The sequence below is a fragment of the Perna viridis genome, chromosome 6 (assembly GCF_037379345.1).
Source record: "Perna viridis isolate PV_CMFRI_1.1 ecotype Kerala chromosome 6, ASM3737934v1, whole genome shotgun sequence".
NCBI classification, from domain to species: Eukaryota; Metazoa; Mollusca; class Bivalvia; order Mytilida; family Mytilidae; genus Perna; species Perna viridis.
In genome coordinates this window covers 36,825,217-36,843,210 of record NC_142450.1, presented here as the reverse complement: position 1 = coordinate 36,843,210, position 17,994 = coordinate 36,825,217, and the positions used below count along the sequence as shown (strand labels likewise).

General features: G+C 30.8%; 1 protein-coding gene across 2 annotated transcripts in view; it reads right to left on the bottom strand.

Annotated features, from left to right (window-relative positions):
• Window positions 1–17,994, bottom strand: part of LOC148614779 (USP6 N-terminal-like protein) — a 28,239-nt gene that overhangs the window by 6,988 nt on the left and 3,257 nt on the right. The window contains exons 2-12 of one of the 2 annotated variants that reach the window (XM_088589141.1): window positions 17,482–17,552; window positions 12,287–12,335; window positions 9,664–9,746; window positions 9,316–9,401; window positions 7,239–7,281; window positions 5,210–5,290; window positions 4,753–4,860; window positions 3,209–3,318; window positions 2,437–2,551; window positions 746–800; window positions 313–407 (exon numbers count right to left, since the gene is read on the bottom strand). In XM_088589141.1, coding sequence (XP_088445267.1) covers window positions 313–407; window positions 746–800; window positions 2,437–2,551; window positions 3,209–3,318; window positions 4,753–4,860; window positions 5,210–5,290; window positions 7,239–7,281; window positions 9,316–9,401; window positions 9,664–9,746; window positions 12,287–12,296 — 786 coding nt within the window. In that variant the 5' untranslated portion in view covers window positions 12,297–12,335; window positions 17,482–17,552. The remainder of the gene's footprint in view (window positions 1–312; window positions 408–745; window positions 801–2,436; window positions 2,552–3,208; window positions 3,319–4,752; window positions 4,861–5,209; window positions 5,291–7,238; window positions 7,282–9,315; window positions 9,402–9,663; window positions 9,747–12,286; window positions 12,336–17,481; window positions 17,553–17,994) is intronic. The other variant, XM_088589140.1, reaches the window with a different exon arrangement.

Genomic DNA, 17,994 nt, shown 5'->3' with positions numbered 1-17,994 from the left:
CTCGTTCAAGTTTGTTTTCATGTCAGATTCAATTACCTGTATTTTCTTTATATTTCAATCTTGATAAATAGTTGCTTGAGGATAGAGGTGTTATCATTAAATCAAAGTTATGATATATAAAGGATATACATATTGAGCATATTATACAGTGATGCTATCATCACTCCTAACAATACAATGATATAATTAATCACCTAATGTTGTAATTATATATTACACACCCAAAATAAAAATCAAGGGCACATTTTGAAGAGAAGACAGATTTTTGTTCTTTGATGGTTGAAATTTTTTAACCCTGAAGCTGTAACTTACCATAAATTTTTTTAACTTTGGAAGAAATTTCCTGAGTATATTGTCATGGTGTTCCTGGTATCGCAACAGTTTTGGGAAACCAGGCATAAACATTCCTAAAATATGAACATTCATATTATAACACTATATCATTCTTGAGATTAAAAAAAAAAAAACTATTCTCTGAAAATTCAGAAAGTCTCCTACTACTTTACAGATTATTCTCTTTTTAAAGCATGAGAAATAATGACAAGTGTTTAGGAACTGTTACTAACAGGTACAAGCTGATTATATGCAAAAATAATCATTTGTTATGATATTAGAATTTTGATAGTATTCTGTATGATCAACATTTCATCTAATAAAGTTATGGCAAAATTACTACAAAGCAAACCCCATCAACAAATGAATAGACTTCTATGAACATTTTCATTACAATTCAGTAACAACATACCATGCAAGCCATATCTCTTCTGACAAAACAGCTGAGACAAAGCCCAAAATGCATCCTGTAAAATAAAAAACAGTCTTCACATTTACACATCTTTATATTCCTAGTGTTCACATTACACAGGCAAATGTGCCACACATGAGAATCATATGGTTTGCATCATATGATTAACATATAAATCGGCCACCATATGATAATCATGTTTTACAGATTATTCTCAAAATCTACATAATCATATGTATACTGAAACATATGATTATCATATAAATCGAGCACCATATGATAATCATATGATAATCGTATGTTTTTCACATTATCATTATCATGGTATGATTATCATATGTGGCACATTTGGCTGTGTAAGCCACTAGCCCAAAGCCCTTAGCTAGTGATTCAGGCCAGTGAAGTAATGTGTACTTTTCTGGTTCAGGGTAGTTGAATCCTATATCATCCTCTATTATTCGGGCTAGTAGTTGAGAATTTTGAAGGAAAGGACTGTTCCTACTTAATCATACTAGCCAAAACAATATGAAACTTGGCAAGGATGTTTGTAGAACAGAGGATTTTGCTCTGTCAATGCATCTGGTAGATAGACTGTTAAGTACTTCTCTGTCTAAGAATCAGGCAAAATGTGTATAAGGTGTGGCACATGAAGAAAGAATACACAGGCATTTTATTGCATAATCCAAGTATTTTTACCTCATAACCTCAAGAAATTACTGTCCAAGTGTTTGAAAAGTTTGCCTTATTAAGATACTGATAGGTCAAATTTAGTTAAAATGCACTGTGGAAAAATGGTGGGAAAATTTTCCTGAACTTTTTCCTTATATAAGCTGTCAAAAAATACCTACATCTTCAATGCTTCAGCATAAATTTAAGTAGCTGCCCAGTTGTTTTCTAGATGTGTTGAATGTATTTGAGGCAAAAAAGATCAAATTGAGAAATATGATGTGCCACCCATTGCCTGATTCTTACACAGAATGGTACTTAAAATAATACTTGTTTGGACCAAAAGTGCTTTCATTTCCCAAGGGGGCTTTTAAATTCTACTTACAGCATTTGATCTGTTTTATTGTTTGGTATATATCAAATTTTTGTCAAAGGATTTTTTTAATGGATATCTCTGTTGCAAAAATTTCTCTTAACTTCGTTTTATAAGACATGGAAGTTAAATTAATAACCACAAAGACTTTTTTAAGTACAGACATTTTCTGACAATTATGCACGCCTTCATACAGCAACCAAACACTATAAAATATACATTAAAATCCAGTGAGTGTATATAGGAAGACAATGTTGTGTTGGACAGCAAACTATACAATTCACTAAGTCTATTTCTAGATTTTTCACAAAATTTGCCTTAGCCAAAATTCCTCTTCAATTTGCATGAAGTTACATGTGAATAATGAGTAATAAAGAGCCAATGCAGATAATATTGTTAAACAGAAAGGAGAAATGTGCAAGTTGATTAATATATATTTTACAGAACTCAATATTAGCAATTTTTTCAGTAATATGTACATCTTTATATAATGATTTAACACTACATTAAGTTTTATGAGAATAAAGAAGTAATAAATGAGGAGTTACAGACAACATCTTATTAGTGCAAAGTTTATACCAATCCAAGTTTGTTTCCTGGGATATGAAATTTAATTTCCTGACCAAAACCGAAATAACATACAGTAACATACCTCTTCATTTAAATACATGAGAAGTAAAGCAGCAATCTCTGACATTCCTTGGCAGTAACCCACTTCTGTATTGTACATAGAGTAAGCAGCTAAAACATGAAACAAAGCTTGCTGCCTGAAATTAAATCAAGTGTTATTAAAATCTGTCAAATACTGATAGTACAGGCTAAATTCCCTTCATTCCAAACCACTGGGACATTCCCAAAGCCATTCGTAACATTTGTACTGTCCAAGAATCTTTTGGTTCTTAGCAGTAGTTGTGAATGACATTTTGAGAAGGGGCAATTTTCAGGATTTTTCAAAGATATTTATAATCTGAAAGGGTCATTTGTATAGTTTTCTTTTAAAACTAAGGACTATTTCCAGCCAGAAAGGGCACATGGCCCATAGCCCTTGCCTTCCCAACTCTTAGTTCTATTTCATAGACATCCATGCACTTATATAGAAGACCACACAGCCTTAACATTTTGTGTCCAATTTCTATTCCATTGCAGACATATACATAAAAAGCTTTTATTTTGAATAACTGAAACTGTTGTGGTCAGCCTCAAAGATATTGTCATTGTTCATATAAAGAATTAAAGTAAGAATGCCCAGTGATCTTAAAGTTTTACCTTATACAACATATTTGCAGTAAATTAATTATAAACAGATTTCTTTTTGGCTTTTATTTTTTAATAAAATAAGTAAAAAAAAAAAAAACTTCTTAAAAGAAGAGTATGGGGTGCTGAATCTTCCGATAAAACTTATCCATTGAATTGTGTATACTTACTTGACACCATATCTCTGTCTATACATAATATGGTTTCTGTAAGTACGGTTAATGTCGAGATCTATCTGTCTAATGTCAGGTGACTTGGCTCTCGCACGTTTCTTCATTTTCTGAAAATGAAAAGAACATGAGAATCTAATTGTAACAAGTACAACTACAGTCAAGCTACTACTTTTGAACAGATGGGTACATGGGTATAAAGCAGATATCCAATTTAAATTGGTCCTTCAGGAAAAGCAGCTCGTATGAATGGATTCAAGATATCAGTCAGACCAAACAAATTTCAGTGTATAATAATATGGATAATTACTGTGAAAGTACAATTATTTGTGGAGTACTAGTTTTCATGGATTGTGTGAGTAAGGTAAACCACGAAATTTGATTCCATACCAAAAGGAGTGTTTACTTTAAATTGTGAGACAGTATCATCAAAACCATTCAATAATCTACAAACTTGTGCTTTTCCAGTAAACCACAAAAATTGATACCCACAAATATAAGTACTTTCACAGTAAATGGAAAGAATAACCCAAATCTAATCACATAGATTGAACCAGTGTATGGAACTTGTCTAGTATGTGTATAAACTGAACCAGTGTATGGAACTTGTCTAGTATGTGTATAGACTGAACCAGTGTATGGAACTTGTCTAGCATGTGTATAGATTGAACCAGTGTATGGAACTTGTCTAGTATATATATGAATCGTTCTAATGATCTTATAAAAGATTATCATATATTGGTTCTAAAGTTTAATATGTCTAAACTGTATTTTCAAAACTGGTTCAGTTGAGACAGATTTCCTGTTTACTAAGGTTCAAAATGCATTTCAACTGATATAAAGGGACTTTAGAAAATGTGTAATTATGATAGATTTTTGGATTATCCCTATACATGAAATACAAAATGTTTGTTCTTATAAAAAAATGCATTTCTCAGAATGTTTTGTTGGATTTTTATAACAGAACATTTATTTTTTGCCAACTGAGTATGCATACAGTATTAACAAGGGACTTTGACCTTTTTGAAGTGATTTACTGATTTCTTGGTGTGTTTAATGTGGAATATTTTTTTCCACAGTGGCAAGATTTTAAAGGGGGGAAGTTGTGATCACACCAAAGTACTTTAACCCGCCACATTTCTGCACCTGGCCTCTGAATGTCTTGTTTCGTTCTCACCTTTCATTTATTTTATGTTAGTTGAGTATATAGGGGCAACTCTTTCGCTGTACCTGTGTATAATGATGTTTTGGGACCAGCTGCAGCCTGCCCTGTGATGTGAGGGTTTCATTGTTGTTCACTAAAGACCAATAGGTAGCCCTGGGCTGACATTTTCATCCCAGTGAGTTATTGTCTCTTTGACATATACACCATACCTATTCTCATTATAATATCCAACACAATCTGGAGTATATCAAATAACATACATGCCACAATCTAAAAGTTTTCAGGTGTTTTGTTGAAACAATGTCCAAGAATAGATAGAAAAAAGTAATTTCATGTATAGGATTGAAAAAGATTTTCTATGAAATAAACCAGAACTAACATCATATACACCATTCTGTTCTGCCTTGACTTTGTTGATTTCCAGTAAACGGGACCAAACTTCTCCACGTACACTGTCAGGTATACCTTTATATACCCTTCTCGTTAACTGTAAAAATAAATTAGAGCCCCAGATTTAAGATATCTTTCTAAACACATGTAAAAGTTTAATCAATCTCGTTTTTTAAGTGAAGTGTATGTATAATAAATTAATCACCAACACAAGTCTGTATAAGTTATCTATTTTCACACCACCATCAACATCAAATATGATTCCTACCACCTACTACCAAAAATTTTGTATCTATTTAATTTCATAAAATTATAAAATTATCACTACTTCATTTTTATTTCCTAAGGAAGTTTATTTCATTAAATTTCATCAAATCATTTACTTAAATAATTTCAAAACAAACATTTTAAGATTTGTTGTAATTCATTCAATATCAAAAGCATACCTTTTCCCCAGGATAATATTTCTTCCAGCCCTTCATCATCTTCAGCCATTTTTTTACTCTCTCTACTTCAACTTCTTTAGCCTACAAAACAACAATGTTTATTGGAATAAAATATCTAACAAGCAAAGAGTAGGTAAACAAATAACTGAAATCAAATCACTATTTAAAAGTGATTCATTTTTATGAAACAATAATTTAAAAATTAAAAAGTTGTACTTTTTTTCCAAAAGCTTCCAAACTTATTGTTATTTACACACTTCCATTTATTAATCACCCAAAATGTTGTCACAAACTTTGAACATTCACAGAAAATTCTACCAAATACTGTAAAGGCATTAAATTTGTTGGTTGTAAATTTTTCTAGGATTATGTCCAGTGAACATGTTTGTGGGTATCAATTCATCATTTTGAAACATGATAAGCATTTTATAGTATTAAAAATCAATTTTGAAGATCCTTTCTTTTGCACTTTTCAGTCCACTGTGAAAATTAATACTTCTACAGTGCTAATAACTTGGATAACAATAACAAGAGGGCTGCAATCCGAGCTGGAAGACACAGAAAACAGGGACCTACATTCAGTATAAAGAGTTTTGGACACCATGCTGTCAACAACTGAGTACAGCATTAAATGGACTCCTAGTGTTCTGATTCTTTTAATACCAAACCTGTACTCACACAAATTTGGATTTGTTGGATATTACATTATTATCATGTAGCACACAATTCGTGCATTTTTTCAAAAAATGAGGTTAAATTTTAGCAGCCCTCTAGTTTAGAAGTTAAAAAGATGTTTCATTTAAGTTTTTTTTTATCTGGTCTTTTGTAGATCTAGCTAACTGAATATAATTAAGTCTATTTCTTCATAAAAGTTTATCCCAATACAGCACCAGACATAAAACAATGAAATCATTACAAAAGCACAAAACAAACTCTTGGAAAGTATTTATATAAACCCAAAATTTTACTAATTGAGCTTCAATTTTACATAGTGTAACCAGTTTGTAGAAACCAAACTTGGATGGACAAATAGTTAGATGAGGAATAATGTATCAGTCCTGTTCATGCAACTTTATGACAACCTTTTTTTTTTGTTGCCATACTTTATGAAAAATATTTGTAAACTCCAGATTTTTGTGATTTTTAAGTGGTATGGGGAGATTCCCAATCTGTCATTAGTGGTCAAAGTTTGTAGAATCAAGAAGAATCTATAAATGTAAACACCTATGATGTGTAAGCATATGAGTACTGTAAATCAACTTATATATATATAGCAGTGCTTTACCAAATGTTCCCTGTGTAAAATTTTTTGATAATTCACACTGTGAAATAAATTCTATAATTTCACTCTCAACCTTTCTCCCACCGAAACATCACAACACGAATATCAATCCCCTGTTCACAAAATTAAAAATTTAGGAAAAAATCGAGGAAATCTATATGATAAATAGGATAATCAATTATGTTAATTACCAAAATAAGACTACTTGTGCCAAGAACGCATTAGGATTAAACTCATGCACATTACAAGTTCCGCTCACTCAATAAATCTTTGGCCCTCAAGATCATATTTTGGTTATTCACTCTTTCCAATTAATTATCATATTATTATTTTTGTGAGTGAATCATCTTTACCTATTCAACAGGCAAAAAGAAATCATGAAAAGAAAGTGCCATGAATAAGTCCCTTCATTTTTTAAAAACATGTTTTATAGAGCATTGGTTGCAAAAATAAATAGTAACGAAATCAAATTGACATCCAGGAACACGAAAATAAGTATCCTTGAAAACAAGTTGGTTTGCATTTTATATGATCTTTAAAAAATACATAGACTGACATCAAGGGTAGAGGTGCTTAGATTTATGGGGTTCATCCGAGTTTCAGTATTGGTCTATGGGTGTGATTTACATGTATATTAAATAAGAATTAGACTTATTGATGTAAGGTTCATACCAGGTAGTTGAAAGTAAGCATGACTTTTATTTATGACAAAAATGTAGAAAACTCAATCTAACTTCTTTTCCTTACCTTGACTTCAGAAGCATCCTTACGACTTGGTAGCCTACTGTCACTGAAATTCAAAAGAAAAATTAATATTACATAGAAGTGTATTTGAAATACATATAAAAACTTATAAATTCTATAACAAAAAAAATCACCTCCTACTTTGTTAAATATGCAAGGTTTATAAACTAGATGGTCCTTGATTGTTAAGGTTGAAAGTTTACAGTTTAAAAACAAATGAAAACAAGCCAGAAATGGTACAGTTAAGATACATTTACCAGTAAATAACGAAGAGAACTATTTGTTTTAATTGTTCCTACCTCCAATATATTTTTATGTACAATTACATTTTAAACTTACTACATAGTAAATAGTGACATCATATTGAAACCATATACTTTCTTAAGCAATTTATCTCAACATAAAATTTGAGGCAGGTGTTTTTAGTATTGGTAAAACTATTATGATAAAATTACTCTCGTACAAACAATAATAAAGGTAATGGTTTTATCAAACATCAATTATTTTAAATTTTTTTCCAATAGTTTAGTTACGTCAGAAATTATGTAAATTCAAATTTTATGGTTTCATTTTCATCTCGGAAGTATTTGAAATTTGTATTAACAAAACATTGGTTTTATTATCAATAAACAGGGGTTGGGAAGGACATTTTGAGAATGGGCCATTTTCAGGTTTTTTCTAAGATATTCAAAATTTGAAGGGCCATTTGTTAACAAACTATGTAGATTTCTTTTTTGTGAAGGGGACATTCTCTGACAGAAAGAGCAAATGGTCATGGCCCATTGCCTTCCAAAACCCTGAATAATTGAGTTTCAGAAAATACATGTAAATTTTCAGTAGTAGTACATTTTTGTACACCAGACTTAGCAATAGCATTTACCCTATGATTATATCTTGACTACAATAGCAGTATTTTATAAAATTAATTATACAGTACAAGAACAATCACATCAGTAAATGAATTAAATGCAGCTATCAATTTAAGAAAGAATTAGTTGTAAGCTTTGACGTCACATCAGAAAATAGCATTATTGACAATAAATTTTATGCTTACAATTTTTTGTGAGACCGAAAATAGAACAAATTCAGACCATTTGTTTAGAATAGATAAATACCAGTATACACTAATTCCGAGGGGTTGATAATAGCAAGACCCTTCAAGACTTAGTTATCATGATCAGCACATCATAATAATAATTGATATATTTTAAAATACTCTTTTCAATAGTTGGTAGGGTTAAGACATACATAACTTTATCTTGTTTATAGAGCAATAGCTTTTTATATACTTTGACATACATGTAGTATAGATTAAGTCCTATATTCCGATTTGATCATTTCCCTCAAGAATTAATTTTATCTAATTATTCAGTAAAGAAACTTAACATGCAATATCACAATTACAGTTATCTTCTGTACTAAAATTAGCCTTTTATTGACTAAATTACATGTAAACTGGGAAAACTTGAAGGAAAAACAAATTCACACATTTTAAATGAGAATCAGAAGCTTCCATAACCACAATATGTGCACACTATAACAACATTGGAGTTTTTGAAAAATTAACCATTGATACATTAAATAATGCCTGTTTTGAAAATTTAGCAGACTGATTGCCTCAAAGTACAACCACTGTGTCCAGTGCTAAAACCTCAGGAGGTAGAAACCCTCTAAATTCACTATTCCTTACATAGAAACAGCTACATAACCAGTCTAAGTTTGCTACTCGGTTATTGCATACTTGGTACAAAATTATATGGACTGTACATGAAATTGGTACTTTGGAGGAGTTATTGATATTGATTTTCTTAATTTGAATGATTTAAGTGGGGGATAAATGCATGGTTTTCTCAAAAATACAGATATGTATGTTATTAGGACTATGATTACATAGAAATACAGCACATGTAGGTTGGAAAAACATGGTTTGTTAGGTGTTTTTTTGTGCACCATGAATTACCTTCACCATTTGCAGTTACTGAATTTTATATGGATTGGTACTAAAATACTATGTAATTGATTATCATGCTATGATGCCCTTAGCTTCTTGCTTGATAGAAAAACTACACGAAATGCTTACTGTATAAACCCATATCTGTCTGTGGTATGATACACCTCAAAAGTGGGGTCTTCCCAGGGATCTATCTTAGCCCCTTCATCTCTCCCCTGAAAAAAATTATTAACAAATTAATGAAGTTACATACTTTCATTTCAGTTCTTCAATTTCAAATGAGAAACCCAATAGTAAAAAGTTAATAGATAATTATTAAAATTTCCATTAACAAATACGATTTAGCCTTAAAAATTTCATGTTTTTTTTTTGTGTGTTTTTGATATTGTATATCAATAATTTTCCGAAAACATTCAGTACATAAATCATTATATATTAGTCCTATAAACAACCCTAATAATTGTAAAATAAGATTACCTTGTCATATTTGCCAACTATCTCAGCTCTCTCATTTTCAGCCTGTCTGACTTGCTCATACTGATCATACACAGGGGATGAGCCTAATTATAAAACCAAGTTAAACAGTTAACATATCATGCACAGATTTTTTTCCAATAATTTGAGTTAAGCATAAAATTTACACTTTACATTTACACTTAGTTGTACTCCTTTATAAAGTTAATATATTAGTATATTCTACTGTCAAGTATTGGTAAAGAATGAACTTGTGAAAATCAAACCATTTAAGGTAACAACAATAAGTTCCTTCAAATGTTATGAATGTAAGAAATACATCAACTAAAACTGTCAGTAGATTCACAAAAGGATAATCTTGTTTCCACTTTAGTTGGATTAGCCCTTGTTGCAAGTTTCTAACAATAAACATTCTTTCTTCATTCAATCTAACTCATGAATTGTCATCAATATCTGTTAGATGGTATAAGACGTAAGTATGAATTTACTTCTGAATATGGTTGTGTTGGTAGGAACCAGTGCGGGTAGGAACCAGTGCTGGTAGGAACCAGTGCTGGTAGGAACCAGTGCCAATACCAACATAGTATTCTGGGAGATATGCATCTAAATATGGAGATGTCTAAGTGACCCCATCATGGCCCATGGCCCCTTTACCATACAGTATTTGGTGGAAACAGAATCATTGAATGGGGAATACATTTATGTTTATTTACTTGAAATTGTGAATAAATATTCCTATAGACAGTCTAACTCCATTAAAAAGAACTGCTAAATCAGTCATAAAAATGTTTTAACTGTAGATTTTTTAAAAATAAAATTAATCTGCTCCTTTATTTTTGTCTTAGTTGCATACAAGTACAAGTAATATACATTCCAAATTTTGGCATGCTCTTCTTTAATTAAACTTAAACAAAATGGCCCTAATACAATGCCATCTTTAATCAAATTACTGAACATATATATGACATCTCTTTGAGTCAAGCCTGAAGGCATTATAATAGATGTAGATATCAATCGCATTGACAAAACATATGTACCTTGACATCTACTTGTTGTAAACTTAGTTATAAGATTTGCCAGAATTTTTGCATCTCTTAGCAGGTGTTTCATTAATTAACAACATAACACAACTAAACTTAGGTTGGATCAAATCATTAATGATAAGATTTGCAAACTGCACTCACATCCACAGAGGTACAATTTTTTTATCACTTAGAAATCAAGTCTCCCATTTTTGTACCAATTACATTCATAATAATAATTCTTTTCTTAACATATTAAATTCACACTACACATGCAAAGCATTAATTACAGTAAGACAGCCATAATTCAAACTAATTCATATTGAAAATAAAAGTTTTATATATTCTGTTTCAAGGTAAAAAGAAATATACATGTACCTGTAGTGCATGTATATTTTTCTTTAAAAGTAAAAACAAAAATATTGTTGAAGTTACCATCTATACCTTTCATGTTGATGTTATCATTCAATGGTTTGGCCTTTGACCCCGAATAAATTTCCTCCTACACCAAAATATTTTAATATAGTAGTATCATTGTGGTTTTTAAGACACTCCAAAATCAATATTTTTTGCAACCAATATGTCAACACTAAAACCTCTATGCAAAAGTACATGTACATATACTCTCAAAGGTTATCAACATAACCTAATAAATAAACTGTACAACTTGATGTTTTATACATGTACATGTATCACTGTCCATGCATGTACAGGATATGACAATGTACATTAAAATATTTTGGGCTTGTGTCATTTAAAACTATTTCAAAAACAAGATAAAAAGAATAAATTATTGACAAAAAACTCACAAGGACTTGTTACACATACATCCGCCATTTAATATAAATTTTAAATTTTCAACATTTCAAATTGCTCCTTTAGTCATGCATCAGTACAGTTTTAAGCTACATCTGGTATATATTTCTATTAGTGCAATCAACATAGGTATCAACTTTTATTTAAACCCTGATCTGGTTAATGCTTCCTTAATTTAATGAGGTTGGATTGTTTCAATTCTAATACTAATATTCAATTTCTGGTTTTACATATAATGGGGCATATTCAGCTGGAATGTGAAACATGTAAATGGTGCTTGGCTCCCTCTTACTCCATTCACTGCCCTTACTCCACATGGATTACATGTATGTTAACCTTTAAAATGGATTATTTCCCTTTTCAAGAATTTGCTAAAATTACTGTCCTTCTCCCATATCTATATGTATATATGCACATACATATGTACTGGTATATGATATTCAACATTTATTATCAAATTTCATCAAAACAGTTTTGGAAGAGTTGCTTTTTTCATGTTAAAAGTTGCAGAGGGGTCCTTTAAAAACATGTGATTTAGGACCCTGCAAATCCTCTATTTGAAATACAATCCAGACGCCTAAACTGTACATGTATCTAGGAAAACATTCAATAAAGAAACAAGCATGTATATGTACATGGCCTTACTAGTCACAGACAGACAGACAGAAAGACAGACACACACACACAGATATATATTTATGTGGACTAACTACATTATATCTACAATGAAACATACAATTCTTTACATTTACATGGCCTAAGACAAAAACACATGTACATGTACATACCGCTACTCATTCTGCAATTGGTTTATTCTTCATCCATAAATTCATAATTCTGTAACATAAAATAGAAATATGTATCATATAATAAATATAACAAAAAGTTACAAGTCAACATAATAATCATGCAAGGAATCTATCAGTAATGGGCCAACCAGTACAATGTAAATAAGGATACGGGGCACAAATAAGAAAAATACGATACCTAATTATAAGTCAAAGTCAAAAATCCATTTCATTGGCAAGAACACAGATAAAGTTATACATATATTAAGTAATTTGATTACACATTTAAGGAAGTAATTCACTATTAAGTACATGAAGGACTTAAGTGACCTTTGGTGAAAAAAAAATGCAAAATTTCTTTTAAGACAGGGTATTGTAGAGAAATTGCATGTATTTCTCTCAACTTTAAAATACATATCTATTTGGAATATAATCATTCTTGTGATTTTCAAATACTATTGTGCAAAGAACATATACATGTACATCATAAACAGGAACAAGTTTCTGAGAAGATATTAAATTGTTTCATCTTACCTTTATATTAATATTACATTAATTTAAATCAAGTTGAAAAAGAAAAAAAATAATGTTCTATTTTTTTACTTCTCTATTGGAATTTATAGGGCTAAGGTAGGAAATTGTTCAATAGATATTGTATAAGAAATAAAGGAGTCCAAGAAAGCCTGTACAAATGTACATGTACCACATCACTATGGTTTCAAGGTACATGTAGATCAAACAAACTGACAGGATATAAGGGGACAACTTGCCAACTCTCTCTTCTTTTTAGGCTTTTATGACTTCAAATGAAATAAGTTTGGAGTCTCTCAATGCATCTACAGGATCGATTGTGATACAGTAGTCACAGTAGTTAATTCAACCTGTGCCATTAGTCACTAGCCCTATATGGGAGACCAGTAAAAATTGATAGTCAAAGTAGTACCTGAAAGCTATTAGGAGCAGTCTAGACTGTTTTACAGTGGTTACATTTTAACAACAAAAAAAAACTGATATGTTTTATCTTTTACTATATTATATTGCTGTAGGCTACATGCACCTACATGTATTCATACACAGTAATTAAGTACTTCTGTTTTTAAGAATCAGGCAAAATGTGTTTAAGGTATTGAAGAAAAAAAAAGGAGAGATTTTATGGCACTATCCAAGTACTTATACCTCATGACCTCCAGAGACAACCATCAAAGTGTTTGTAAAGTTTGCCTTTTTAAGATATCGGTAGGTCAAATTTACATGAACTACACTATGGAAATATGTTGGGGAAAATTTCCAGCACCTTTTCCGCATACAAGCAGTAAAAAAAATATCCGTCATACATTGTAGATGCTTCAGGATAAATTTAAATAGCTTTTTGGTTGTTTTCTAGATGTGTTGAATGTATTTAAGGCAAAAAAGACCAAAATGAGAAAAATTGTGTGCTACCCACTGCTTGTTTCTTACACAGAATGGTACTTAACAAAAATAGAATTCAACAAATCCAGGAAACATCAAGACTTGGAGAATAAATTAGTTGTTAATTGAATAGTTTTACTATGTACAAAAGGATGTGTATCATTTCAACAAGGAAGATAAAAATGAAATTAAAAACTATTTCAACTATAATTCAGTGTTTTTTTTGTTCTGATTTGTATCCAAAATAAATAAAGAGAATTTGAATGGTTTTAGAACATTAAGAGTAATTTGAGAATAATAAATACTTTTAACAACAGATGGAAGTAAATAAAGAAGGAAGAAGTCCCTGTGTGGATCACTTCTGAAATTTGAAACCTTTTCTCACTTCATCATGTTGTAGACCACATCTACTGATACCCAAGAATATTTTATCAACAATAACTAAATTATAATGTTTGTTAACATCAGTAACTAGCAAATTAAGGCCAAAAAGATTAAAATCAATACTTTACAAAAAGAATTAACAAACAGCATTCAACTTTGTTGCACTTCGGAGTGTAATAATTCAGTTAAAACACATACATTTCAAGTGATGTTAACATTTAAAGTTCATACTTCGCAAGTTTTAAATCACTATCACAAGTAATTGGTGGTTGAAACTACCTTCTACTCTAAGGCAGGTTTTAAATTTGCTCATGTAGAAATGCCTAAGACTATTTCAGATGGTGCATGGCCCTTCTGTGCAAAAATCTTTATACTCATTCAAAGAGTTCTAAACATAATAATGATTTCTAGTCAGATACCAAAAAATTACACCTGGAAGGTGTATTTATATTTTAAATTCTACATAATATGTACTAAAGAGCTACATGTATTCTGATTTCCCAATGGTGACAGTGTTAATTCCCTATTTATTCTTCTAGAAAAATGCGCCCTATATTAATTTCAGGTAGAGCAAAAAACCATTACTAATACAATAGAACTTCCCTGTGTGCTAAATATTTAAGTGGCATCTTACCTCTTTTTTTTTACATTAAACATTTGAAAAAATACATGCAACTGTATCAATATAGACTCTGAAAACATGTTTTATTACATTAGTCATACAGTACTGTATATATATATGTATATAGGCTTATTCCAATGGGAATAATGTCTAATAATGTCATCTGAAAACACAATTATAGTAATACAGAATGGCTCCAAACTAAATTACTTCATTTTCTGTATCACAGTATGAAAGATCAATAGTGTTTATATATAGATATATCAGAAAATCAGTAGAAAAATAATCCTTTCCCCAATCCCTTTACAAACATACCTAAACAAATATTCTAATTTGTTTCTGATTAAAATCTCCCTTCTTTCTGCCAAGGAAATGGGTATTATCTGAATACCACATGAAATGTTCATTTGGAAAGCACAAAACCTTCTTGGTAAATAATTGACAAATTTCTTTTTTACATTTCATGTACATGTAAATGTATTTCTTAGAATGCTATACCTATGAAATTATTCTTTTTTTTTTTAAGCCTTACCATCAGTTTTAGTAACTTAATTAAATATATAAGTTCTCAGTCATTTCTTTACAGACCTTTACCATAAACTTTAAGACAAATACCATAGATTCCTACAAAAGCAGTTTCCCAGTATTCAGCAAATATCATGACAAAAGCCTGATTGTTGTTTATGAAGTTAAATTGATTTGTAACATCTAACATTGTCTAAGTTTACCTACTTAGTCCAATCAATACACATACTGAAAATCTCAAGATTGATTTTTATCTTCTTTATGTAATTTTTCCCTAAGGCATGAAACAATTTTCTCTTATGTTTATTTTTGAAGATTTAGTTTCTGTGATCAACCTAATAACTGATTAAAGAGAAGACAAGGCTACTTGACTTCCATTGGAATGTATGATGTGATGCAGTAAGCAGAAAATGACTAACACCAAAGTCTATCATGTGTCCACCTACCATTCTGAAAAGACCTTAAGTAATATAAAGACAACTGAGAGTCATTTTGATGTGGTTTACATCAATGCTTAATAGATTTGTTTTTATCTTGACCACTAGGTTATGGGTCAACAATTTTCTTAGATGTAAGTTGTTAAAATCAAAATGTACAATTTCACTCATCAGACAACTCCAGAATTTTGAAATAGATGTGTGATTTTATAATGAGTTCACGTTGACCTCTAAAAGAATTATGCTAGCTTCATACTAGCAAATGAAATTCTTCAAGAAAAAGGAAGCACTGACCATTTGGGTCAATATTCACAGTTCAATATTGTAAATTCTACTTAAGGACATTTAAACAGAAAGATTGTTAGACTAAAAGACATCATAGATAACAGTTAATCAACATGCAGAGACCATAACAAGAATCCATAAGAAAAAAGGCTTAGCCACAGGATATTAATTAAATCAAAGCTTAGCCACAGGAACTCAAAGCTCTTCCACAAAGAGTCTTGAAAATTTTTTATGGAGCTAAGATTATGCATTTTGTATACAGAATTATTGAACGAAACTCATTATCCACAGAGAGACATAATAACAGTAGTGATTACCTTTACAGAATAAACATAAGTGCTAAGTTTATTCACGGAGATACTAATTTGGAGCTAAGTTCAAACAAAGGCTTTAAAAAACTGCCAGTAAAAGCTAAATTTATTCACCCTGACACTCCACACCGAAAATGAGTCATCTTTATTTGCAAAACTGAAAACTTTACTGTTCATCCTATTTAATATTACCAAAATTATTGACTGGACATCATGAAAATTCTCGTTTCTGGCACTTTTTTTTGGCACCTTATTCCTAAACGGTTCAAATCACATCAAAATCAATCCCAGTCTTCCTTTTGTAGTATGACACATTATGGTATAATTGTAGTATGACACAAATAAGATCTGATGGTCTAGTTAATGAAAGGAATCACAGTGTCTACAGACAATGTCATCAGCATGACACCATTATATGACTGCATTTTTAAAAAATAAAAACATATTTTTAAATGACAATGAAGTCCTTTCAAGTCATTTTTCATAAACCACTGCAAGTGTTTCTGTGCTAATTTCAAATCAAAGAATTTGCAGGCTCACATAAAATCCAATGTTCCCCAAAATAGAAAAAAAGAACATATACAGTAAAATGCAACAAATGCACCAGTGTATAAAATAAATACAAAACAATAATCACTAAAAGGTCTTGAATAAGTGTAAACACACTGGTAAGTAAGCTTTGAAAGGCCCTGACAGCAATTCCAGGATAATAGAATGCCTAGTATTGACCAGGCTGGTGGTCAATATTGGTTTTAACTGGTCATTACTGGTCAATACTCCTCTTAGTCAGCTTCAATAACTAAGCAAATATGGAAAACCTTAAGCAATTATACCTTTATTGATGAACTCATCCAATATGTCATATTGGCCAAGGCCAATGTGGATTTTAACCACACCAATATTAATGAAAGCTGCATCGGACAGCTAAATCCCATATTGGCACACTTTTGTACTTTGTATTGCTTTGGCAGTTTTGATCGTATTTAGTTTAATATTCAAATGTCAGTCAATAATGGTCAATACTGGTCATTTGGGTTCTAAGCAAATTGCTTCCGAAGTCTTAGGAAGGGTGACTTCATGTATTATGTGTGCATTTGATTCCAAAATGACCACAACAGTCAAGTACCCGAATATTTATCTGATTGCTTGACACCAAGTATAGGTAATACCACTAGATATAATTTGAGAAATAAAGCTAATTATATTTATCCTCAAACTTGCATTGAAACTTTCGCACATTCCTTTTTTTTTCCACCACACGCCTTCTCTAGACATTCGGTTATGAAACATACCTACAATTAAAAATTTCAGAAGGGTACTAAAGAATCAACACCTGATTTCAAAACCACCTGCATACTATACGATGGTATACGTAAACTTAACATTATTCATACTAGACTTCGTCATATGAGTAGCACCCTTAAAGCTGATCTGTTCTGAGTGAACCTGGTGCCTGACCAGAATTGCACCTGTGGTTGGCCTGTAGACGATAATATTCATTTTTTCTAAGAGTCCATTATACATTGAGCAGCATCGAGTATACAAAGATACTCTCCCAGACACTGGTGAGGACAAAGAGTATAGATCTGTCATTCTCTTTGGTAGTTCTATACTAGACACAAATATCACAAACTTAAAAAAATAGAACAGTTCATTCAGCACTCAGGTCGTTTCAGTAATTCACTTACTCTATTTTCTCTTTTATATTTTTTTCAATGTATATTAGGTAATTAA